The sequence below is a fragment of the Hippichthys cyanospilos genome, chromosome 12 (assembly GCF_059441005.1).
Source record: "Hippichthys cyanospilos isolate Australia breed blue-spotted pipefish chromosome 12, RoL_Hcya_1.0, whole genome shotgun sequence".
NCBI classification, from domain to species: domain Eukaryota; kingdom Metazoa; phylum Chordata; class Actinopteri; order Syngnathiformes; family Syngnathidae; genus Hippichthys; species Hippichthys cyanospilos.
This window is the reverse complement of record NC_142380.1, coordinates 10557657-10583119: the sequence shown is the minus strand read 5'-3', so window position 1 is coordinate 10583119 and position 25463 is coordinate 10557657. Positions and strand designations below refer to the sequence as shown.

General features: G+C 41.6%; 4 protein-coding genes across 6 annotated transcripts; 3 read left to right on the top strand and 1 right to left on the bottom strand.

Annotated features, from left to right (window-relative positions):
* The first annotated feature begins 23 nt into the window (after positions 1 to 23).
* Positions 24 to 4634, top strand: yipf1 (Yip1 domain family, member 1). Of its 2 annotated transcripts, none has more exons than XM_088430125.1 (10): positions 24 to 113; positions 349 to 474; positions 613 to 755; positions 860 to 940; positions 1081 to 1168; positions 1292 to 1408; positions 1774 to 1940; positions 2117 to 2299; positions 3154 to 3251; positions 3430 to 4634. In XM_088430125.1, exons 2-9 carry the CDS (start codon positions 441 to 443, stop codon positions 3235 to 3237), a joined length of 897 nt encoding a protein of 298 aa, XP_088286251.1. In that variant the 5' UTR covers positions 24 to 113; positions 349 to 440; the 3' UTR covers positions 3238 to 3251; positions 3430 to 4634. The 2 variants fall into 2 exon arrangements, with proteins under 2 accessions (XP_088286251.1, XP_088286252.1); XM_088430126.1 differs by having other exon boundaries at positions 30 to 66.
* A 556-nt stretch (positions 4635 to 5190) lies between these two features.
* On the top strand, positions 5191 to 5919 carry LOC148414810 (uncharacterized). Its single transcript, XM_088430218.1, has one exon. It carries the CDS (start codon positions 5191 to 5193, stop codon positions 5917 to 5919), a length of 729 nt encoding a protein of 242 aa, XP_088286344.1.
* A 355-nt stretch (positions 5920 to 6274) lies between these two features.
* Positions 6275 to 13085, top strand: ndc1 (NDC1 transmembrane nucleoporin). The gene is made up of 18 exons (XM_088429766.1): positions 6275 to 6427; positions 7140 to 7260; positions 7333 to 7434; positions 7752 to 7926; positions 7995 to 8121; positions 8195 to 8303; positions 8728 to 8779; positions 8857 to 8989; positions 9647 to 9739; positions 9822 to 9903; positions 9984 to 10151; positions 10794 to 11042; positions 11108 to 11220; positions 11433 to 11483; positions 11557 to 11620; positions 11682 to 11782; positions 12691 to 12851; positions 12930 to 13085. The coding sequence occupies exons 1-18, from the start codon at positions 6389 to 6391 to the stop codon at positions 12991 to 12993; spliced, it is 2004 nt and encodes a 667-aa protein (XP_088285892.1). The 5' UTR covers positions 6275 to 6388; the 3' UTR covers positions 12994 to 13085.
* Positions 13086 to 13475: 390 nt separating this feature from the next.
* Positions 13476 to 22583, bottom strand: dcaf8 (DDB1 and CUL4 associated factor 8). 2 transcript variants are annotated; one of them, XM_088430140.1, is made up of 14 exons: positions 22363 to 22583; positions 21954 to 22009; positions 21794 to 21877; positions 20349 to 20508; positions 19877 to 20264; positions 18994 to 19134; positions 18822 to 18916; positions 18169 to 18279; positions 17809 to 17939; positions 17340 to 17447; positions 17143 to 17273; positions 15467 to 15586; positions 15266 to 15382; positions 13476 to 15112 (listed from the first exon to the last, which is right to left on the bottom strand). In XM_088430140.1, exons 2-14 carry the CDS (start codon positions 21988 to 21990, stop codon positions 15005 to 15007), a joined length of 1731 nt encoding a protein of 576 aa, XP_088286266.1. In that variant the 5' UTR covers positions 21991 to 22009; positions 22363 to 22583; the 3' UTR covers positions 13476 to 15004. The 2 variants fall into 2 exon arrangements, with proteins under 2 accessions (XP_088286266.1, XP_088286265.1); XM_088430139.1 differs by having other exon boundaries at positions 19877 to 20508.
* Positions 22584 to 25463: the final 2880 nt, after the last annotated feature.

The following is a 25463-nucleotide window of genomic DNA, read 5'->3' as shown; positions in this document are numbered from 1 at the left end:
TGAAAAACGTGACAGGAAGTTGACCTGTTTACAAAGCTAACACATCCGGATCCTTCTTCCGCCAACGTAAGCTAGCAGTTGGGACATGATTTTCTGGAACTTGCAGGGTTAAAGTGAGCACCTTGTTTACAGATGAGATCAAATCCGTACTCCAGGTTTTATTGTACACTAGAAGATACTAACGTTGATTAGTTTCAATTCAAGTATTTAGTGCAGCGTCCTCATTTCCGCATGTAAACGTGCTAACGCGTACCCAAGTTGTGACGCTGGCTTGTGCTCGTGTGATTTGTTACCAAGTGATACGGATGGCATCTTAAAACCGAATTTTGCTTTTCGATTACCTCTCAGTTTTCCAAGTGAAAAAGCACCGATCCGGTTTCTCGCCGACTGAGAAAACGACGACTTTGTGTCTGGCTGGGTGGCCGTATAAATCCGCATAAATGGCGTCTGCGAACGACCCATTTAAATTTCAAGGTGGGTGACGTCTGTCATCGTTAACTTTTCACTCGATAATGTTGTTCCAAACTTTATATGTGCGTTCAGACTGAAGGTCTACGTAAAAATTGCATTACCTGCCAATGGTGTCCGATTTTTCCATTGTCATGTTTCAAGAATTTGAAGAGAGTAATCTGCTATCAGCTGATAACGAGTCTACAGCCATCAACATCGAGGATGATTTTTTAAACCAGAAGACACCCAGTAGTTTCTCTCCCAGTGGTGATGAAGACCCCTTGGCTGAAGACGACAAAGCTGAGGCAAGATGCTGATGTAGAAATTTGATTGTGATGTGCATTTGTGTGTAACATGTTGGGGGTTCAGCAATGCCTTCTGTTAAGTTATTATTTATTTGACCTCAAAGCTTCTCTCTGGGAAGAAGAAAAGCATCCCTTTCTGGACCTTTGAATACTACCAACAGTTTTTTGATGTGGACACACACCATGTACGTATGACTTTGTTAAATTTCAAATAAAACTACTAAATTGGTTTATATTTTAAAATTGTCGAAATGTAACTTAGCCCAAGTGATTTTTCAACTGGCAGGACAGTTAGAGATGCGTGACTACGTAATATTTGCCTTAGGTAACGGAAAGAATATTTGGCTCAGTGCTCCCTTGGCCGGGAAAGAACTTCATACATGTGTACCTACGCAGAAATCCCGATCTCTATGGTCAGTGTTCATGAATCTATTCTTTCACACTTTAAAGTTCTTAAAACAATTAAAATATTTAGGGTAAGTGTAAGTTTGTACTTTTTGAGTGAATATTCTGAATACATTCAATACTCTTCTCAGGACCCTTCTGGATCTGCACCACTCTTGTGTTTGCAATTGCCATCAGTGGAAACATTTCCACCTTTTTGGTGAATCTGGGCAAGCCAGACTACAAGTATACACCAGAGTTTGGAAAAGGTAAGAACCCTAAAGATATGTTGTTTGAAAATGTAGTTATTTAGTTCATATTATATGAAACATGAAAACATTGATTGCTACTATTGTCATCGCGTGGGGGGAATTTTTTAGCACTGAACAGTCTTCAAATGGCTTTGTTGCATTTTATGGGACACATAAATCTTTCTTTCAATATATTTTCCATACTTATGTCATCAAAAAGTCACTGCATGTGGAATGACATTACAGCAAAGATTGTGATTTGTCATATACAGTATATATACTATTAACTCAACTGCACAAGGTTACCATACAGATTTATATATGCAACTTGCTGAAGAACATTATGTTGTCAAAAACTTAAAGATTTATTTGTTCCCCTCCAGTCACCATAGCTGCAACAGCCATTTTCAGCTATGCCTGGCTGGTACCACTCGCTGTGTGGGGTTTCCTGCTCTGGAGGAGCAACAAAATCATGAATTTGGTGTCTTATTCCTTCATGGAGATTGTCTGTGTGTACGGATACTCCCTTTCTATATACATTCCCGCTGTGGTAAGTTTTACATTAGTGACACATAGCTGAAAATGAAATCCAATCTAATTGACCTCTTTTAGTTTTTATCTATCTATTTATATATATTTATTTCTTCCAAAAACAGTATCTGTTAATGTGATATACTGCATTTTCTCTGAGCTAAATTGATAATTTGTTGTTATTCCCCACGCAAGGTTCTGTGGATTTTCCCGTTCGAGTGGGTGCGGTGGCTCTCCATCGTGGTGGCACTCTGCCTGTCGGGCTCTGTCCTGGTCATCACCTTCTGGCCCGCCGTCCGTGACGACCAGGTCAAAGTGATCGCAGGAGTCCTGTCATCCATTTTGCTGCTCAACGCCCTGCTTGCAGTCGGATGCAAAGTAAGCATGCTCTCTAACTATGTTTTATAATCGACATCATAGAAACTGTCCAGCTCATGTTTGAATTAAATTTAATGTCACCGCACATTCCAGACTATTAAGATGGATTTTTTTTTCACTTGCATTGAACCGTGATGCATTTTATTTATGAACTTTTACTGTCTAGCTTAATGCCGTCAATAGAATTACAGATAGTCTCATCACATCTGACCAATGAAATTAACAAACAAGCCACAGTGAACCAATTAAACTGTCCTCGTGTAACCCCCCCCCCCTCCCCCTTTGAACGTCACCATAGTTCTGTGGGAGGCGTGGCTGTTGAAATGTTTTCTCATAACTAGCCGCAAAATACAAAGCAATATTTCCATTTTAAGTTGACTTGCCCCAAGTATATGTAAACCTACTGACACAATTGTATACAGTGTCCCTTCAACACTTTGTCCTTTTGGGGCTTCAGTGCATTTTATCTCGTGCGCTTTTTAGTCCGAAAATTATTGTATAGTACAGTCATACACAATCTTATAACGTGTAATTGGCGTACCCTGGTTTACGGACCCCAAAGCACACCTGAAATCAAATTCCCTTTGCACACAAAAAGCTGACTTAAACCCCTCTATATAAAATATGTATACAGTCACTGACTCATCGGAGTTCATTACACTCAGTTGACTGGGAATTGACAGTGTCATGCTGATAAGAAGGAAACTGACGGTGCCGTGTGAGCGGTCACCATTAAGGCCACACGCGGCGGGTGTCGCGTGTCCACTCGCATCGGTATAAATGGTCTACTTGGTTAATCCCAATGACTGCATGGCTGAGCCGCTTTTCACCTCTGTTGTTGCCCCCCATTTTAGGCCTATTTTTTCAGCAAAGCAGAACCAGTAACGCCACCAGTTAATCTGCTGAATACAACATCGGAACACCAGCAAATGACATGAGGTGTTGTTTAAAGGTACACGCGCATTTTATTTATTTTTCCAACTCTTTTTTCCAGCCCACTGACTTACTATTTAAAGTACTCGTGTTGGAACACGGGCAACATCTGATACCGCACTTCCTTGACATGATTTCTCCTTGCCAAAGCAAGTGTCCAGTATGTGTTGTTTTTCTTTCCTTCTCCCAAATTGCAGCATCTCCTGTTGCCTTATTAGAGAGAATCGGGTTGCGGTGTGGCCATGACGTCGTGGGCCGGCTGGATTTCACCTCATAACCTACTGTGCGGGCTACACTTGCACCACTACCAAGTATGTTCATCTAATGGGAAAGGTGAAGTTTCACACGATGGATTTCTATTTATCGCCAAAACACGCCCAATGTTGTTGGCGTTGAAGGCATTTTGGAATGTTTTTCAATATTATGGTCGTGGGACTTGGACAGCACACTACAGAATTGTCCATACTGAATGAGTTTATTTAATTTGATTCCTCCTCTTATAATGATGTGATCAAATGTACGGAAGCAACTAGCGTCACACTGAAGCAATAAAACATATTTAAAAAAAAAAAAGAGTATTTGAAGCATAATTTTTTGAGGCGAAAAAGTTCTGTGGGAAAGTAAACTGAAAATAGTCAAAAGATGAAGATATAATTAAGAATAAAGTGATTTTCAAAGAACAAATCATATTTTTTTCCTAACTTTAAAATGACAACTTTCTCTTTCTAGTATTACAACATGATTCTTGTAATTAAATTCTTGGCTGCTGGCTGCTCTAAAAACCACATCATCCTTCTCACTATGTATGTAATATCAACGGAGGCTAGAAACGGCGCCAAAAAAAACAAAGATCAGGCACGAACGTATGAACTGTTAAACAAAATCGTCTCCAAAACATTACTCCGGGTGCAGCCCATGCGGCCCGGTACCACTTGATCCACGGACCAGTACCGGGTCCGCAGACCGCTGGTTGGGGACCACTGATTTACAGTATTTTATTGGATTTTCATATGATTACAACTTTAATCTTGTAATAAACCTCCACGAACCATTAAAACTTCATTTTTTTTAATGATTTTGTTCTTGAAAAATAGATGCTTTATTTTTGCAAGATTATGAGTCTCCCCCCCCCCCCCCCCCCTCCATTTTTACCCACTTCTTCTCATTGTGGCTCTGACATGTTCACACAAAAAAATGTATACTGTATCTTTTATTTAATAACTCATGTTTGCTGATGGACAGACTACATTCAATAAAAACATGGACTTTCTAATGGAGACGTTGAGTTTGCTGATCGACTTTCTAATGGAAATGTTTATAAATTAAAAGTTATACAAAATAAACATCCTGTTTTAGATATTCGTGATTTGGACAGTCACTACAAATAAAAAGCTCATGTGAACACCAAGATTCAGGACACATTTTTTTGTTTATCGCCAGCAGCTGGGTGCATCTTAGGCCATCGTGACATTTCATTGTTTTAAATGTTTAATCGCGTTTGTGTTAATCATAGCTTATAAAATGACATTTGGCGCCTGCAGCTTAAAAGCTTATCCATCTCATCTGTCAATGAACCTTCTGAGGGCATGTAGTTTGCGTCACAGCATGTCTTCCAGTGGACAACGTTTTTAGTCGAGGCACTTCCTGAGTAGAAGAAGGTCAGCCCCTGAGGCTTATCGGTCTACTTTAATATTTGTATGTTTTTGGGCTTCATTAGGCAAATGGGGGGAAAGGAATTGTGTCACTGGAAACATTGTCAGCGGGGTAGCCGGCGGCCTAATTACAGGTCATCCTAGCCACCAGCTTAGAGTTACACACGGGTGCTTGGTACAAACTTTGTGAGAGCGATGTCACTCCTCAGAGTTGGGCTTGCTGATGTCCACTAGAGGACTTTCTGTAAGAAGGGAAACAATGATTTTGTAAAAGGAGATTTGTAGTTGCTTTCGATTTGCGGTAGGATGGCCACAATCAAAAGTGATCGCGCATCCAAGTTCGAGACCTTAAAACTCCTGGAGCAGTGCCGAAAGGAGAGGGACGACGCAGTCCACAGAGAGGGGGTCCTGCGGGACAAACTCCGGCAGTACGAATCCAGGCTACGCTCCACAGAGGCCCTGAAGCAGAAGTTCAAGACTCTGTTGGCAGACAACAAGGAGCTGAAGAAGCAAGTCAAGGCCCTGCGCACGGAGATCGGTCTTGAGTGCAGCCCGAAGTTCCACGGCAAGACCACCAAGGACGTCATTAAAGACCTGCATGAGAAGGAGCATGAGTGCGCCGCCTTGATAGAGAAGGCTGCCAAGTTGGGCCTGACAGTGGACGAACTGACATCCGAACTGGCCAACACCGTCACATCCAAGACTCTGCTGGAAGAACAGGTCCAGTCTCTGCAACAGAACCTCAAGGATATGACCAACAATCAACGGCGCCTGCTCAAGTTGTGGGAAGACAAAAAGCTTCAGCGGGAGCAGCAACCCCTTCCCGCCATTGCATTCAAGCCTGGGCAGAAACCTGTGTTTACCCATAAGGCCATTCAGACGGATATGTCCATCAGTGCATCTCAAAAGCTACCCGCTAATGCCTTTGAGACTAAGACTGACGACGCAAAGACAGCATTGGATAGACTGAGCTTTACCACTTATCAGGATAACATGTCTTTTATGCGTGATGAGACGAAAAGGCTTTTTAACTGATTCATAATTGCAGTTTAATAATTGAGAGATGGGTGATTAGTAGCAAGAGCGTTTTGTCTATAAAGTACAAGCCTCTGGCATTGAAAATGAAAGACATTCCGACCTCATTTCTAAATGTGTGTCATTAGAAATAAGCAAATGTCCTCGTGATTTAAACAACAGTTTTTATTTGTGTATGCTTTTCAAAGTCTTATGTAAATTGTTAGAGAAATAAATCCAAATATGCCGCTTGAACCAATACAGAATTTCTATTAAAACGCAATTGAAAATCCTCTAAAATGACCTTACATGACACCCGATTTTTTGTTTTTGTTTTTAACATTTGTACAGTAGTTCTTTTGAAACAGGCGTATATAAGGCGACCCTCGTGGAGTGCGGGTCCTAAATGAGGTCCTTCGAACGAAAGTGGCGCGGCATGATGGCCCCGCAGAAGCTTTGACCAAGAAAGGAATAAGTGTCGCTTTCCGCGATGTTTTCTGCGGATCAAAGTTGTTGGTTTGTCCGCAAGGTGAGTGTATGTCTCGTTAAAGCCTTTTGTGTAATCGTTTCGGTATATTTTGGCGGTAGCTAGCACCCTAGCAGGTAGCCGCATTTACTGTAAATGTTTACGAGAGTAAGTTATAAGTTATTTAAAGGACGTTATATAAATTAAAAACGAGTTATTTTCCCCTCGCCCCATGTCATTCCTTATTAGGCGAGCCTTCGACGGTTGTGCCATCGAAGAGATACGTCAAGTATTCCAAATGCGACTTCAGCTGTCTGGAAGTGTGTAATTGATTCATAACGCCCAGAAAATGATAAAATGGAATCTGAGGCTCACAATAACAAAGATTCTCATCATCTCTTGGTCTTGACCCCTGATTCGGAAAAAATACCAAACCTTGAAGGAATCACAGATGACATGAATCTTTGGTTTATGATGATGAGTGAGCAACATTAAAAGCCCACACCAGGTCAAACAAGCACATGCTTTTAAACCTGCTTAACCAAAATCCCAAATACTATTTTGATACACTATACATTGTAAACATTAATGTTGTCGTGAAATTTCGACTTGGGGTCACATGAGTCCCAAAACACTTGCATTGAAACTAAAACTTTAAATTACGCTTGGAAGTTTTTAGTGGCATAACCACGCAGATCGCTACCTGTAAATGTCCTGAAATGTTTTTTTTTTTTTTTTACTTTTGCATACTTGCTTTGGGCTGCACTGTACATAGGTGATTTGCTGGAGGGCTGCAGCCAGCGTAGCCTGGGCCGTCTTGCTGTTGCCCCCCGCCACAGCTGTGTTTGTCATCCTCAGCAAATTCAGTCTTTTTTTCCCAATCCAGACCCTTTCAGGTCAGTAGGTCACCATTTTATTTTTGAGCTGCTCAGCCAACACTATCACATCATAATGTCTTCTTTATACAGAATGTTTGTCCCTCATGACAAGCGGCAGTGGCATTTTCTCCTTTGTCCTTCTCTGCGGCGTCACCACTATGGTTGGCTTTCTGATCTTCGAAAATTATACAGGTGAGCATGGTGCAATTTAGATGGTGTGAATTCAATATTTCTAAAATACTTGAACAAAGTTAAGTGTATTAATTGTTCGAATATAATGTAATAACATTCTGAGTAATTCCTTACAACAGCATTTATAGGAATACGTCTTTTATTATTTGATTTCATAATATTATTTATTATTTAGTGAAAATATTTTCCCCACTGAATGGTAACCATGTTTGCCATCACTGTAACCTTTTGGTGTTAGTTTCTCATAAACAGGAAACACAAAACAAACAAAAAGATCGTCCTTACATTTGCCGGTCTGTGTTCCGCTTCCCCTGTAGTCATCCCCATCGTCGCCTGCTCCAAAATCGCTTTGTTGGGTCAGCTGCTGCACCCGCGTCACATGGCCAACTCGATGCTTCATTGTGTCATGGGCATCTTCGTTGCCTGGTGCGCCGCTGTCACCATCGGGGGCCGCTACGAAATGCTCGCCTACCCTTGCAGCCCTGATGACGTGTAAGTCTGCCGTACTGCAAGGTTTGAGTCACTAAATGCTAACACATACACTAACGCACATCTTATAGTCCGTCTCAGGTGTGTCTGAACGAGTACCACCTCATCCTCTTGCTGGCAGGTGCTTTTGCGGGGTTCTCACACAGCTTGTTTGGTGTTATCCACAATATGAACTATGTGTCTTTCCACACGGTTCAGGTGCGTGAAACATTGAACACGTCTTAATTGAATGAGTTTGGATTCACTATGTGACTCGCTCTTCTGTCCTCAGCAATACAAGTACCTTCGGTTCAAGGGATCCTTGCCACTAGTAGTGAAATGCAGTGTCTCTCAAGCACTGTACACTATCAAGAACTACATTGTATTCTATTACTTTTTGGGTATGTTATCTTTTTTCATGTGTGTGAGTTTACAAATTCAGTTCTGCATACCAAAATTTACCCAACGTGATTTTAAAAATTAGACACATAAACTTAGACTTTTGAATGCAAGGGGCGTCACAAAAGAGTGCCCCACCCCCCTTTTAGGCAAATTTTCTTGCTTTGATATACAACAACAAACCTTCGTGGCAAGTACACTTAACTCCCAGTACGGGTTTACTATCAAACTATCAAATGGAGCAGCACAATTCTCTGGATTACAGCATGAAATCATGATACGCAAACAGTGAATTTGAATTTGAAACAGTTCCATTCTTTATATTACAAGTTGTTATTGGTGATTTTCTTTTCCATAAAGTACGGGGTTATAGAATTCTCTACTATCTCAATTACTACACTGCATTACTCCTGTTTGTGTTGACAGGATACATCCCAAGGGAATGGATCTGTAAAATGTTTAACCTTCACTTGAACAGGTCAGCACATTTTCTGAACGTGCTCCCTCTGCACGTGGCTTTTTCAATATATGCAAGTATTTTCTCTCCGCCTCCAGTTCAGCCCACCGTCTGGATACCATCAGTGGCCTACTGGACTTGTCCCTGCTCTACCAACTGTGGGTCAGCACCACCTTTTTGCTCTTCACCTGGTATACCACCTTGCTCCTCTTCAGGATTTTTATCACAGAGGTGTGTGTTTGTTTTGTCTTTTTGTCTGTTCATACACTCTTTCTAGCTACAACATTATTGCAAAAGCGGATGTACTTAATCAAAGCAGTATCCCATCTTTGCTGGCTCCAGGGTGTACTTTGCTTTTTGGTACCTGTAAGTTACAGGTATTTTAAATTCTTTGCACTTAAGTTTTAGTTACAAATAGTTTTTCTTGGTAATGTTTGTACCATGTGGATTTTTTTGTTTTGTTTTCGTGCATAGTTTTCCAGGGTCCATTAACTAATAAAGACCCCCACCAATACACACACATGTCTACACATTTCAGCAAGTTCCAACCCCTTTCCAGCCCCTTTCTCAATCACAGTAATGTTACTAATGTTCCTTGTTCAGAAAGTAAAGTTCCTGTGTTACAGGCACTGCCATTTGGCAATGTGGGGGCATTTAGCTCATTTACTGCAAGATAAATCGTTTTTCCCTTATCGTGTCAATAGTGTCAATACTATGGCATTAATTGTCAGCCCAGTAAAAATATCTTTGATTTCTATTGCAAAGCATCCATCCATCCTCTTGTTTGGCCACTTATTCTCAGTAGGGTCACAGGCACTCACCATATATTGTTCCTTAATCGTCCTAATGATTGAGCTGAAATGATAGATATGGAATAACTCCATTCAGGGTTACAGTTTTCCAGTGCAGTCGTCTTTCACCGAGGACGTGCATCAGTGTCTTCCCAGAGTTCTGTCTGACCCACAGCCCGCCATATTAAAGGTAGCCCATCAGTTTTCTTTTTTTTTTTTTTTTTTTTTTTTTGCATAATTGGAAGTTGACTTTAAGTGTCACCGCCCAACAGTTCCTCGCCCTTCAGGACCTTGCCCAGCTCTCTCAGCACTCACCATTGCGACGCGGTGAGGTGTTCAGCTTGAGTCAGCCAGGTTTGTTTCTGCACATCTATTTGTTTTTAAATGTGATTTACAGTGATTAAAATTATCGCCCCTTTCTCACTCCCCATCAGGTGGACATCCTCATAACTGGAACGCCATCAGCAAGGAGTGTCAGTCGCTTCTGACCGACCTGACCCAGCGGTTGGTTACATACCATGACAGTGTTGCCACCAACGGCAGGGCTAAGTCGCTTTCCTCGGGGAGCATTGAACTGAAGTCCTCATCTGACTCATCTTTGGGTAAAGACACTTTTGCTGCTTATATAGTTGTTCCAAGGCTTTAGTTACTAGTACGTAGAGTTCCACCAACATTTGTTTCATTGTATTTGTAGCTTCAAAAACTTGTGATTCTATAGTCCGAGGGACTATAGGGGTTCTTAATACAGTGGCTTTTCACCTTGGTGGTGGTATTGAAAGGTTCAAATTTCTTAACCACATTCGCTGAACCCTTTGTAGTTGGAGAACTGCATTTTTCACTGCTTAATGGAGTATATAAAGGCTTTTTATGGAAGCTCACACACTCACACCCTGTGTGGACTTACCCACCCCTCATACAACCACTACTGACTCATAATACATACATTTACTCAGACGTTTACATCTTTGGATATTTAGTTCAAGGAACCTGTACCTCACGACTTCAGTGACTTTTTATGCTTGGATCTTGTAGTTTCTGTGGCTTTTATTTGTTGCTACTTGTAATTCCTGGAACTATACAAGGTTCATTTGTTAAATATGCTTGGACATCTCATAGTGCTCACTTCTTCGTTAGCCATTTATTGATTTTTTTTTTTCTGTTTTTTATGTTTGTGCCATCTTAAACATATCAAGCTATCTAAAGATTTTGCCCTACTTTTTTTTTTTTTTTTTTTTAACGGAAAGTATCCTCTGGCGCGGAAGATCTGATGATTCCGATGGCCAGAAGCATGTCGATCAAAACTCCAGAGTCGGTCTTTGCCCGAGCCGGGCCAATGACTGCACCGTTGACCCCGCCGAACCAGGACAACTTTTTCGCCTCGCCTGGCCTGCGGCATCTCAGCACGTCCTTGTACCAGGGATCGCCGTGGTACGGCACCGTGCAGAGCCCGCATGTCATGAGGAGGGCCCCCAAACTGTGGTCCACCTCTACAGGTAAGAGGACGTACACGTCTTAGCCCGCAGATAACTTTAGTCATTCGCCCATTGTCTCTGTACAGATTCACAGTCCATTGGGAGCCCTCTATTGTCTCCCATCCCACTGCCCAGTCCCAAGCAGAAGCCCTACCAACCCAGTCTTTTGGCCCAGTTTCTCCACCGCCAGAAGGAACAGGTAAGGTCTGTTGGATGGTCCAGATTGCTTCAGATGAATGTAAATGTACCAACTACAAACTGGTTCTGTTTTTTTTTTAACCTTGGCTTTATCAGGCTGTTTGTTTTGGGATTTTTACTAACCAACTCCCTACTGGCAATACAATTATCATATACATTTTTCATTGAGGCATTGCACCATTTGAGACATTAATCAGCTTCAATCCTATCCAGGTTAAAAGCTTCCTGTCCAGGCGTGTGCTGATAGCATATTTGTTCAACAAGGTGAGCTCACACCACCTTTATAACATGACACTACGTTTGTTAGCAATGCCAGCTATTTTTCTCTGTTTTGCAGCTTCCGGAAGCCTCTAGTGAAGCACTCTTTGCCGACAGCCAGGCTCACATTTGGGCATTGGAGGGTAAACAAGAACATTGTCCCTTTTAACATTTGACCACATTAACCATGCAAGTGTTTTCCAGGACTGTCCTACCTGATTCAAGCCTCCTTCTCTGAGGATCAGTTTGGCGTGGTGCAGACGGCGTTACCCAGCATCCTTAGCACTATGCTGCTGCTACAAGAGGTCAGTTTTGTACTGTGGCTACGTGATCATGAGCAGTTTTTTTTAAATGATGGCATTGATTACATTGAAAAGTGTCTTTGAATATTTGTTACAATTGGTTTTCTTAAAATTGGTTACTTAACCTTTTATGAATCAAAGTAACAAAATTGCAACAAACAACCCTAACAATAGGCCCTTATCACTGAAAATGAGAGGTGTCAAGTTTTAAGCATCAGAAAAAGTAAAAAAAAAAAAAAGTTTTGAGCATTTATTTTTCAACATTGTCATCAAGGACTGAATACTTGTTCCAGTGGCGCTAACGCACTTTTATCCCAGTGTCGAAGACTTATTTTGTTTGGGACATGCATCAACACTTCTTTTACACAATACTTAAAAACTTCATACACCTCTCACGGGAATATCAAAACTGAATTTCATATTGTTAAACTCTGGCTCCTGGTGGTTAAAATGCATTGATGCATTTTAATTTATCTAATTAACTATTTTACCAATTTAAAAGGAAATGTCCAACAGTTTGACTGAAACATTTTATAATGTATTTTATTCAAGACAGTAATTGTAAAAAAAAAAAAAAAAATCATGCTTTTATGTTGTATGGTCATACAAATGTGCGGTAGTTCAAATAACTAAAAGCAGTTTTAGCAGCACTAAAACAGTTGTGGGGAATTTGCGCCTCCTTGTGGAGACATTGAGGACTTAAGGATTTCGCAGAAACAATGCGAAGTTAGTTTGAAGACAGGGAGGGCAACTACAGTTCTGTGTCGTTTACATTGCCGCCCCCCGGCACTTAAGTTTCTGGATCCTATTTTTGCCTTATTATTTAAACATTCCCAACTATCATACAAGTGTAAAGCGATTTTAAAAGGTATTCCTACATATCTGAAAGTAAAATGGAATATCTGCGACAGGCGGTGGACCGACACTTCAAGCTGCCTCACGCCTCCACCAAGCCCGCGAGGACGGCGAACGGCACGGGCGAGGAGGCCTACAAGACGTTGCGCTTCTCTCTCAGGGCCGCGCTCAAGACGGCCATCTACCGAATCACCACTACCTTTGGAGATCACCTCAAGTGAGTTGCCGCTACGTCACTGCTGCAGGCTGCATGCATACACGCTGTTCCTAACGTTTTATCCTTGCGCCCCTTCAGCGCCGTGCACATGTCCGCCGAGCACCGCAAGAGGCTGCAGCTCTTTCTGCACTACAAGGAATAACGCGTATCGGGACGCTTTTATAGAATGAAATGCTCACAGGTCAGATGCCTGATTGTACATACTAGCTTGTCTGTTAAATAAAAAAAAATATGAAAAAAAAGAACATCTACAGGTTTTATTGCAAATGACAACTATCCTAATTAGTTATTTTAGTACTTAACTACTATTTGGGGGAAAAAATTGAATGTGGGTCACTCATATCTCAGAGTCATTGTCATGGCAGTGCAAAATATTAAAAAATGATCAGATCCCATAGAACAGTACCAAGCATCTGCCGAAGTGTCTTCGGTATTAACTTCTTGGGGAAAACATGCACCACAAAAAAAAAAAAAAAAAGTTCCTTAGGAATGTGCCACCGGATGCTACGCTTTGTATTCTGAATCTCCGAAATAACAAACCTAGCAACGGGATATGCGTCCATAACCATTACACTAATCATTTTAATGAGACATTAATGTAAAACCCAAAAAGACAATCAAGAGCACTGTTTTTGTTTTATTGCACAAATTCTTCCAACAGATGTTTTGTAACCTTAAGCCTGCGGGTGGCTAAAATTTGAATTCTCAAAATGAAATACAGTATTGTGTACAATGGAAACATAATACTGTAAAGGACAGTCATAGGCAGACAAAAGAAAAAGGTGCACATTGGCTCTGTATCGAATATAAACCTCTGCGTTAACCAATCAAATGCGTGACATCAAACAGCATCTTCTAAAGGTTTTTTTTTTCCATTTTCATTTATTTATTTTTTTACAGTTTTCATATTTATATATGTACAATTAGACTAAGAGTTCTCAGAAAACGAGAAAGAAAAAGCCGGGCTCTCACACCACAAAGAACGGGCAAGCATGATGTCCAAAGAAACCTCCACCCTCCTTAAAAATCCCCTCCCGCACAAATCCCAAGATGATCCAACCGATTCATCTGCTTGTAATTCCGCTTCAGATCGAATGGTTTTTCTTTTTGTATTTCTGTCGGTTGCCGTTTGGTTTTCCCTTCAAATGCCATACTACTTGAAACAGTGTGGTGAACATGAGCAACGTCCATCAGGGGGACTTAAAAAAAAAAAAAAATCCCTTCCGCGGTGCATGCTGTGAAGTGGACGAGCAAAACGCTTCCTTGTGAACAGGAAGAAGCCTAAAAGCGGAGATCTACAAACGCTGCGGACAAAAACAAAAAAAACTCCATCTTCACCCCTGATAACGAAAAATCACTCTTAATGTCAAACTGCAGTTTTTCTGCGTATGTCAAACTGCAACATCCCTGAATTCAAAGTGCACTCAGTAGTCTGCGGCGGGAAACTGGCAAATGGGCGGAGACGGGAAGGAGGGTGGCTACGTGCTGGTGAACATTGAGGCAGCAGTCAAAAACGGGACATCGGAAACAAGTTGAAGTCTTGGTACGGTGGCCGGCGATCTGCGTGGTTGCAGGGTTTCCTTGGTGTGCGCCAGTGTGTCAATAATGCCAAAGCTGCACGTAGGCTTCATGATTGTCCAGTAAAAAGCAGCCTCGCCCTTTGTTTACACTGAATTCGGAGATGCGGAGTTTTTTTTTTTGGTTAGTGGCTCGCTGTGCATCAAAATAAATCGCATGACAATTTCAGGGGACAAGTGTAACTGCATATGCTTGACTGTATGGATCTGAAACGGGTGTTTTTTGTTAGTGCGCAGAAACCCCAAATAATATTTTACCCCCCTCCATTGTTGTCAATGAGTTTGTTATTTTTAGGAACCAATATCTGCATATGGAAACTTAATTAACATCAAGGATTTATGGAAACAAAAATGACCATTTGGACTGTTTATTATTTTCGCAAACGTTTTTAGAAACAAAACTTTTTGTTCTATTATCAAAAAAGCATTTTTGCAACGCAAATTGTTTTTTTTTTTTTCCCCCCCAGTAAATTGAGATTGTTTTTTCCCTTGTAATCTGAAACACTGCTGTCTTTCTTTTATGGACATAGCTGCTTTTTACTGGACAATATGTGGATATGTGTGAGTGTGCGCGGCTCAGGAGGACATGCACTGGACATGATCGGGACCGCCCTCCTCTTCGTCAGAGGTGTCTGGCGAGCTCCAGGACTCGTCTGTATCGGCGTCGGCTCCCTCGCGCCGGGCCTGCACGGAAGCAGAACGAGATGAGAGGAAATTAGCCAGGTGAGCCCATTTACGGTGATACCCACGCTTTAAATTCAAAACCTTTCAAATCATTTTTCGCTATTGGAATGAATGATTCATTATTTACAGCAACGCGACGCGATAAACACTCACCCTCGGGGGCCGTCGATTCCTCATGTGTCTCATCAGGAACCACAGCAGCTGCGTGTCGTGATGGTCACCGTGCCGCACGCTGTCCTCGTCGCGATCCCGCTTGTTCTTCTTCATCACCTTCAGGTAGGTAGGCCGCAAAGAGCGCCGCGGTTGACTTCAAGGGCGCTTGCCAAAATGAAGCTGAGCTTTGAAGCGCAATACCTCTTTGAGGCCCTTGAGTCCAGTGGGGGTCTCGGCGGTGGGGGCCCACAGCTTGATGTCGTGGTCCAGGCCGCTAGTGGCCATGCCTGGCAGGTGGGGGTGCGGCTCTAAGCAGTTCACCTGTCAAGCGCCGTTTTTTTTATTATTGTTTTTTCAACTTGTCTTTTTACGTTCATCTCCTAAACAAGGGTTGCATTTTTTGAACATTTTTGTGATTTCTCTGGCAACAAAAACTAAAGAGTCTTTTTTGTTGTTATATTTTGTTAACTGAAACATTTTTGGGGTTTTGGGGACAAAAACACGGCCCACTAATTTGGCCAGACTGGATGAACTTCTAACATGATTTGAAATGTATGCTGAATTATATAAACATAAAATATTCAAAAACAAAAGACTTAAGAAATCAAAGTATATGCTTGTGTTTGTATTCAATACATCAACTGAAATGGATTACTAGGCTTAATATAATAAACGGAAGGCACTCCAGTGGTATGTGAGATCAAAAGTATATTTTAAAAGTAGCATTCACGCAAAAATCCTTACAAAATAAGAGATTGCTCACCTCCTAAAAAAAAAAAAGATTCACATAAAAATCAGGCTTCTAATTCATTACAATTCAGAATCGATTTAAAATTCCCCAAATTTTCATTATCGCTAAAAAGGTTAATAACAACTGACAAGCTACTTGTCAGTAGAATTGGCCAGACAAGTTTGACAGACATAAATCTAAGTATTTTTAAGGCAATAAGACTCATTTAACAGTCTTAAATTATCGCCAAAATCGACAAGGCGTCTTATGATGCACTGCGCGAGGCGTACGTGTGCACCGAGTTTCAAAATCCGTAAATGTTGCTGAGTGACATCGATGAGCGCTCCGGCTTGACTGAAAACCTTACATGTCGTGATGGAGGACAGGATGCGGACGTTAAAGAGGGAAGTTTGGGCGGCAGAGAGGAGGCAAGCCGTGCACTAAGATGGTTGAGTGTTGTTGTGACTAAGGTTCCGAGAAAAAAAAAAAAAAAATCGAAATAAAAGCATAGCAGTGATGTCCGTGTCATATGTTACTTGTATCATAAGCGCAGTTTATTGTGATGGATCGACTGACTTCCTCACACAGTTTGGCTTTGACTACGATATCATGACTTGACAGGCAGCATGCAGTGTCTCTTATGTCTTTTAGGACTTCTAACAAAGTAAACAGATCATGTCCAGGCAAAAATAGAAAGCAGCCCTGATATACAGAATATGTGTTTGGCATAACAGCGGTTTGGCTAAAGAGTAAAACCTTCGATAATGGCATCAATAAAGAGTCCCGCTTATGAAGCACAGTTTAAACTGCACGCTATCGGCTACGGGGAGCAACATGGGAATTGAGCAGCTGCGAGTGAATTCAATATCAATGAGTCCATGGTTTGCCGCCCCAGTGAATCACACAACAGGCCACAAGAAGTCAGCTTTTAAAGTTGAGCTTGGTTGCCATGCTAATGCCATGCTAATGAACTCAGGGTTATTCTAAGTTCTGCCCAAAAAAAAGTTTCCAAGGGGGAGTCATCAAGCTTTGGCAAAAGCCGACATCTCTTCTGCAAATCTCGACCTCTTTTGCAAATCAAATGGCAAAGACCTGCAAAGTTTCCCGAGGCTTCATCAGGCCATCTCTACGCCCGGCCCGTACTCACCACTCCGCCTCTGTCGCCTTCCATGAACTGGACGATGCGGGCCGAGTGTTTGTCCCACAGGTAGATGTGTCCGCAGTCGCTGCCGCTCACCACAAACTCGCTGCACGGGCCGTAGAAGTTGACGCCCTTCACTGCCGGGCAGAAGCGAGGACATTTGTTGGCAACCGATAGACGTTTGGCCGAAGGTGTCATCCCACCTGTGGCGTTGTTGCGATGTCCCTTGTATCTCCTGCAGTAGTCGGCGCCGTCGCTGTGATTGGAGTCGAACAGGTAGATGTCCTCGTCGTTGTAACTCGCTAGTAGCTCTGGATCCAAATCATAAGCATGCTGTCAACACCTGCATGGTTATCCTTTGGGATTTGCTGGCTATATCCACTGTTCAGTGGCTTGTTGGAGTAAATGAATACAGTTTGTGTGACATGGGTTCATGATTACGTACATGCTGGATGCATGGTGTTGATGCTTTGTTGTTTATTCTTTCTTTGTTGTAACGATCAGTTTAAAAAAAAATAATCCGGTCATAGGCAATTAGAAATGTCTTTTATGGCAAGGGGTTCAATTATTGAAGATTTTGTCTATTTGCTGCAAGGCTCATTCTGTGACGGCTGCAAAAAACTGAGGTTTGCTCAAATCGACATTCGCGATTGCATCAGTGCCTCAGCATACCTGTGCCGTCGTGACTGTACACCAGGCAGGTGATGTTGGTTTTGGACTCGCTGGACACCAGATGCGAGGGGCAGAACTTCTTCAGCACGCCGTTATTGTCATTCTCGTTTATCTTTCTCTGGTCGTAAATCCTACCGAGCAAGGATGACATTTTGGCCGGTTATTCTCCACTACGTGTGTAAAAAGATACTTAACTGGTCTAATCATGACTGCTTATCTGTTTACTTTTCTAGCTATGCCTGCAACATATATTGACAAACAACAATCACATACTGCAGCCATCTGCCGTCATTCATATTACAACTTTTTTGTTGAGCGGGCCCAGATTTCACACTGGTGGTGGCCATTTTGCAAACGCACCTGACATACTGATCCCTCCCGCCGACCGCAAAGTGATGCGTCTTGGCTGGGTTGACGAAGATGGTGTAGAGGCCCACTTTTTTGTCGCCCTCTTTCACCATCACCAGTTTGCTGCAATACATTTGAAAGAATAGCAATGTTAACTTATTCGCCGCCATTGACGGCTATGGACATCAAAAATCCATTTTATCTGGGTTGGCAGTAAATAGATAAACTCATTCACTGCCATTTACAGCTGCTATGTACCAGATTTTTCAGACTTAAAGGAGCACTAGATTATAAATTGCAAAAACAAAGATTGTGCCTGATTGTGTTTACTAATGGAGGGTGCCATGTGGTCAATACTTCAATCGCATCTTCTTCTGTCTCCCTTTGTTAACTGTGAGATTGCCCCCAGGTGGCTAGTAGAAAAACTGCAGATAAGCTGCATATACATGTTGAACTCATAGGGTTCAACTTGAGAAAAAGTAGCTGCTCATCGTCCAATATTTATGGTAAGTCAAAATTTTATTTTAATGAGTTAAAAGGGATACAGTTAATGACTGCAATCAATGTGACTTTTTACTCCATCTCAAGGGTTAGGATAAAGGACTTGCCTGAACTCTCATGACATAACTCTTTAACATTGTTTTGGATGACGCCTAAGCACTCACTTAGCGGGACGGTCAAGCCGCAGGTCGATTCCAAACACCATGGCGTCCTCTCCCGCCGACAGAAAAGAGCACGGCGAGTCCGGCTCAAGGGCCAACTGATAAGAGAAAAAGATTACAGTTGACAATGGGAGTGTGCGTCCGTGTGTGTACGTATGTATGGGGGTGACTCGACCTTGTGTGCGGCCCCTTTGTGCTGAGCCACCCTCTTGGTGTTCTTGCAGCGTTGGGTGGCGGAGAGCTCGGCCACGCGAATCTGACCATCACGGGCGCACATGGCCAAGGTGGAGTCGCCGCTGTGAGGTAGGAACTTGGCCTAGCATACCACAACAAGTTTCGGTATGTTTAAAGTCAAAATCTAATGTGACTTGAGTGATCACGATATAAATTGAGCAGGAAAATTGAAATAATCCTTCTCAATGCATTTCTGTAATTCTAATTCTCCTAATTCTCTTTGTTTTTAATTGGATACCAAGGGCCTTTTTTCTGACTACTGCTTATTGTGAAGAGAGTTGAACTGTTGTACGTGAAGTCTGTTCTTACGTGGGGAAAAAACAAACTGACGGCAACTATCTTTGAAAACTGGTCTGGCATACCCCTCCTTCAAAAGGTTGTTTCATGTTGATATTATTCCTTGAAGGTGATATTTTATTCATTTGGCCATTTTCAGTAATCAAAAGTTAATATTTGATCTACAGTTAATTTCATGACTCAACATTTTTTATGAACATTTAACTCAATCATTGCCAGCCCAGTTAAAAAAGACGTTTAATGTATGTAGTTAAACAGCTTTAAATGAAGTTATTAACTACTAACTACTAGGGTAAAACTGGATCTTTGATATCTACTGTCATCATTAACAGAGATTGAGTTTAATACCTTTAAAATACATTTTGCCACATACTGTCGACGAAAAATGACACCTGCGTACTCATTAACTTTTTATTGTTGAAAGTGACTAAATAAGTCAAGTATCCCTTTAATTTTAGATAATGGTTAACTTCTGTGTTAAATAGTGGACGTTCCTGTACAGTGAAGGAAAATGTTCTGCCCCTCACCTGAAAGACATTGCTCTTGTGCCCGCTGTCGAACTCCAGCTCGGCGCGCCGGATGGCCCAGTCCCAGATGACCACGCGGAGGTCATCGCTGCCGGACGCTAGTCGCGTGCCCGACGGGTTGAAGTGCAGCGTGTTGACGCAGCCGGCGTGCCTCTCTAGCCGACCCTGCAGCTCCAGCCTCTGCACCAGGCCGCGGGCGCCGCACACACGCCTTACAAACTGCTGCGAGTCCCGCCCAATCTCCCGGCAGCGCAGGGAAGGGATGGCGCGCCACGCCGGCCCGCGCAGGTCCCGCAGCTCGGCGCCCAACCACGCCTCCATCGCCTCGTTGTCGTCGTCATCATCTTCGTCGTCATCTTTCAGCTCCTCGTCGTCGTCCTCGTCTGAGCTGGATGAACGGTTGTTATTGCCGCCGCAGGGTCGGTTTCGCTTCCTGGTGGCCCTCCTCCCTCCATCCTTCACCCTCTCTTGCCTGCCACCCTCACTCTCTCTTTCACCATCCTCAGTCAGAGAGAAGAGGCCGCTGCCATCCATGCTTTCGGTGTCTTCCTCCTCCTCATCATCCTCCTCATCTTCCTCCTTCTTCAGATCACTTTCCGGCATGTTCCTGTCACCGGATGCCTCTCCGTTGTCTTGAGGTAGAAAAACACACATGGACGTGAATGTTGCATTCAGGATTTTGCACTACATGAAATTTTGCACTATATTATTAGCACATTTTTTTCTGTCTGTTGTTTTATTGCTATTTATTTGCTCGATGATGGAATGTTGTCAGCTGCTCCGGGAGGTGAACAGAATAAGAATTCCATTGTGTGGTATAATAATACAATATATTTGACAATATGGGGCGGCGTTGGTCGGTGGTAGAGTGGTCGTCTCCCAGCTGAGAGGCTGTGGGATAGGTCCCCCGACCATCAAGACCATGTCGAAATGTCTTCGAGCAAGACACTGAACCCCCAGTTGCTCCTGATGCTGTGTCATCAGTAAGTAAAATGACTAGTGTAAAGCGCATTGAGTACCCAAGGCGCTGTTTAAGTGAAAGTCCATTTACCATTTACAAAGAAACTCTCGAATCTTGAAAGTGGGCCACTTTGGGGTGTGACTATAAAAAACTGCAAATGGGACGGTAACGTGTGCCTAGGAAGGCAAGTCTCTTCACATGTACTAAACGCAGCTGATTTAACCTTTTGTTCATCTCATGCAAGTGTAATGAATGCAACTCTAATTTTCGTGACTAAAAAATTAACAATTTCCTAACAAAATTACCCAATCATCCATTACCTTCACAACTTGTGAAGATAATCGCCGGGCACATATCGAAGGACAATCATTCACACTCACAAACATACCTAAGGGACATTTGGAGCACCACCATGCATGTTTTGGGGAATATGGGAGAAAATCAGGTACCAGAACAAAACACATACATGCAAAGGGAGAACATGCAAACTCCAGCTGGAATTGAACCTGCGACCTCTGCAGTGTGCGGCAGACTAACCACTCTTCCACCATTTTGCCCCCCAGCAAAAACATTGCAGAAAAAAAAATCCCTAGTCTGGCTTCCTTCCACTTTTTAAAAATGTGCGTGTTTGGTTCATTAAAAACTCAAAATAGTCTAAACAGTGAATATATAAAATGTCTACACACCTAAAAAAGTACAAACAAACTGCAATTTTTCTAGAGGGATAGAATAGTTGCATAAGTGTGCAAACCTCCTAACTGCGGATGTTTATATGCTCAAAAATAACCAATCACTTGCATGTTTCACCATCTAAACCGAAACCCAAGCGGGATGCTCACTGATCTGAAAGCCATGTGACATCAAATCCAATCGATAAGGCATATTTAGTCCAGTTTACCTTCAAATTCTAGTGTTCATCCACCCTAGTGAATAATTTACAGAAAAAATGGATTTACCATTGTGCTTGGCTCCATCTTTGCTCCCAGAGGCGTCCTCGTCCTTGCGTTGATCTCCTGAGGCTTCTTCTTGCACACAGGTTCCTAATAATAAAAGACAACAACAGAAGTCAGAAAAGAGACTAAATGGCTACCACAGGTGGTTTTGCAACGGCGTTACCGTTGAGCGATGTGGATTTGCTTTCGGTTTCTGCCATGACGTCCGTGAAAGCGAGTCTGTCGGAAACGTAAGCAGAGAGAAAAAGTCATTCAGGTGTCTCAAAGTAGTCAAGATGACTGTAAAAGTTCACCATTATCCCGTCAAGTGTGCGCGTGAGAGGCGCATGCAACCTGCTATAAAGGCTAACAAGCGGGCTAATGCCAGTCCAATTTATCCTCGGACTCTTTGTGACGGCATCGTTAAAACTCGGTTTGACGTTTGCAGGCCCGCTGGCATTAGCATAAAGCTTGCTAGCTTCGACGCGGTTGATAAAATATCGACAAATACGTAGCTGTCATTTATGTTTCTGCAAACACATGTTTTGTCTCATACACAGCAGCTAACTTAGCCTTAGCATTTTTTTTATTACCTCGACTCGCAGGCCCGACTCAGCGCACTTCTTTTTTCTCCCTTCTCTCTTAAAGCTCAGTCTTTATAATCTTTTTATTTAGCAGCTTTGCTATCCTCACACCGCGCCTCGGCCTGCCAGCCTGAGACAGAAAAGACGCCGCATTGTGCGTCAAGTTTGCAGAAGGAAACGAACTGTGCGGCGTTCAAACAAGGTCGACTGCTCTGTTTATGTTTTGACGGTTCAGCTTCTATTTTGGGGGGGTGGCAGGGGAGGGGGGGGTGGACTTCCGAACACGTCGTCGATGACGATTGTGTTTAAAACCCGGAAGTAACCAACTGAAGACAAAAGGAAATAAAAATTAGCATTCTCTGGTTAACCAAATGACTTGTTGTCGTGTGGCTTTTCTATTACTTAAAGCAAAAACGTCTACTTTTTATTTTTACGTTTCAGCCAGTATTTTCGTGTGTAGGTGCTGTTTTCCGGTTAGAAAATGCGACAGAAAATAAGTGAAAATAAAAGTAAAGTCTCACTGAATATGAGTACAACTTAGGTCCGGTCAATTCATTTTTTATTATTTTCTATAGTTTTATTTTATTTACATTCACCTGTCACAACAGTATGAACAACCCACCGGCATCATATCTATGTTTGATCGTTTTACATCAACTTGATTTTGCTTGGTGTCCGGTGAACTAGTCAAGTTGTTTTAAAACTCGGAATTACGGTGTTATGGAAGCATATTTAAAAATAAGAGCTCTATTCGGTAAATTTTGTTCTGGTTATCGTTGTCTCGTTTTGTTTATGCTTTTTTCCACTTCTTTTTTAAGTATGCGCTCATCTGTCGCAAGATTAGATAAAACTGTTCGGTGTTTGTTTTTTCACTGTTTGTGTTTTTACAGTTCACCTGTTTATTCGCCCAATAATAAATTAAATGTTTAATTAGATCATTAAAAGTGTAATTTATTAATTAAACGTTTCATTAAACGTACTCCACTTTGGGTGGTCTGAGCAGGGTAGCCAATCGGGTGTTAGGGCCCTCTCATCAAACTTTGATGCGAGTGTTTGACAGAAAATGAACTTATGAAAAGCTCCAATACAGAAACGTGAATAAATAATTTAGAAACTAAATAATGATATGGATGGTCATTAAAATCAATTAACGACACATTTAATAAAACATTGATGCGAAACATCATGAAACATTTCATTAATGATACAATCATTTAAATAATAACACATTTAATTAATTAATTATACATTGAATTAATTAAGGATACTTTTATTTGATTATTTAATGGTATAATTATCAATTGAATTTTGGCACTTTCCGTCCTCCATATTTATGTGCCTGCATTTGTGTGTTTATGTATACACCTGCACATATATTCGTGTAGTTTTGACAAAAAAAGAGTGCAATGAAAAAAATATGCTTAATGCACCACAGACCACAGAATAAGCTCAACTGAACTTTATTTATAGAGCATGAACATAAAACACAAATAATATTAGAAAATGAATAAAAGAAATAGTCCAATGAATAATAATAATAATAATAAAAAAATCCATTGACATAAAGAATACACTCTTACAAAAACAGACTGCCAATCAGCAACTTGTAAACACTCGAAGCCCCTGAGATTTGTCTTTAGGCCAAACTGTTGGTTATTTTGTTGACATCCTGCTGTTCCATCAGCAGGCTGTTGGTGGACCTGAGTTGTATCGAGTTGTAATCGGATTTTCCAGATAAGGGAGAAAATAAGACTAGATTTATGCTCATTTCACATTGAACCACATTCAATCCGGCAAATTATGCGCTCTTAATTCACTAACTAAATGTATGGCTGCAGATGCGAGAAAGGAAGACGGCCAAAGACCGCAATAGCAATAAAGCACATTTAGGACATCACCTATAGTGGCTGCTGCAGCTGATGGTTGAATGTAAATGAACAAATGCAGCTCCAATGGTGTGCAAGAAAAACATTCATCCCGAATGACGAATGAAATGAACCACTTTGAAAAGTTTCCTGCCCCATCCAATCGCACATCCCACTTAATTCTGTTTTATGTCTCATTTCAAAGTGTGACATACACATACCAAATAAAAACAAAAAACAAAAAACAGAATGACAATTTGAGCATTTCTTCCCATGCCTTCCATAGTCAGCAAAAGCCAGGTAACTTGTCTCTAAAATAATATTCAAAGCAATTATCTGTTGGGGTGGGATGTGTTAAGAGTATTTTTTTTTTGTCCATTGGACTCAACTGAAAAGACTGCACAAGTCATCTAGTCCATGCAGTGATGAACACTAAAACATCCGGAGTGAAACAAGACAGCTTCCTTCCTGTGTTTATGTCATGGTCCTAATGATCCCACTGCATGGGGAGCTCTCTTTCATTTCTGCATGCTGACAGGAACTCAGTTTTTATCTCACGATCAAATATGAGTAAGTGTAAACAAAATGTTTCAAGTTTACAGCTGGGCTTGTGTATCTTGCTTGAGAGTCACTGGCCAGTCTACATGTCCATCATTGCACGTTGTTGGTCAGAATATAAAGTGGTCAGCATTAAAAACTGTGCTTTCATTTGTTTTAATGTTTTTTTTATCATTTTAAAATACTTTTCTAATAAAAACTTCTTTCTTTTAAAAAATATTTTCAGTCTTTTAAAATTGTGCACTTTACTACATGCATGACTTATAGAAATAAATAACTACATAGTGTATATGTAAAAAAAACAGCAATAATAATAAAAAATACCTTTAAACCCTTAAATGTTTGCAGATTTTATAGTATTTTTTTGTTTTTCCTCCCCCAAAAGTGGAAAAATATACAGTACATACAAATCCTCCCCGATGCAAAACACATTTCACACTTCTTCTTCAAACATGAAAATATTCTATATATTGTTAGAATTATCAATGCGACTGACCCTTAAAATGCTTTTTAAAAATGAAAAACGATTGAAAATTCGTCCGTCCACCCTTCCATTATCTGTAGCCGCTAATCCTCAGTAGGGTTGCTGGCAAGCCTGTCCCTGCTGTCTTCGGGTAGTAGGCGGGGAACACCCTGGACTGGTTGCCGGACAATCACAGGGCACATGAAGGCAAATAACCATTCAAG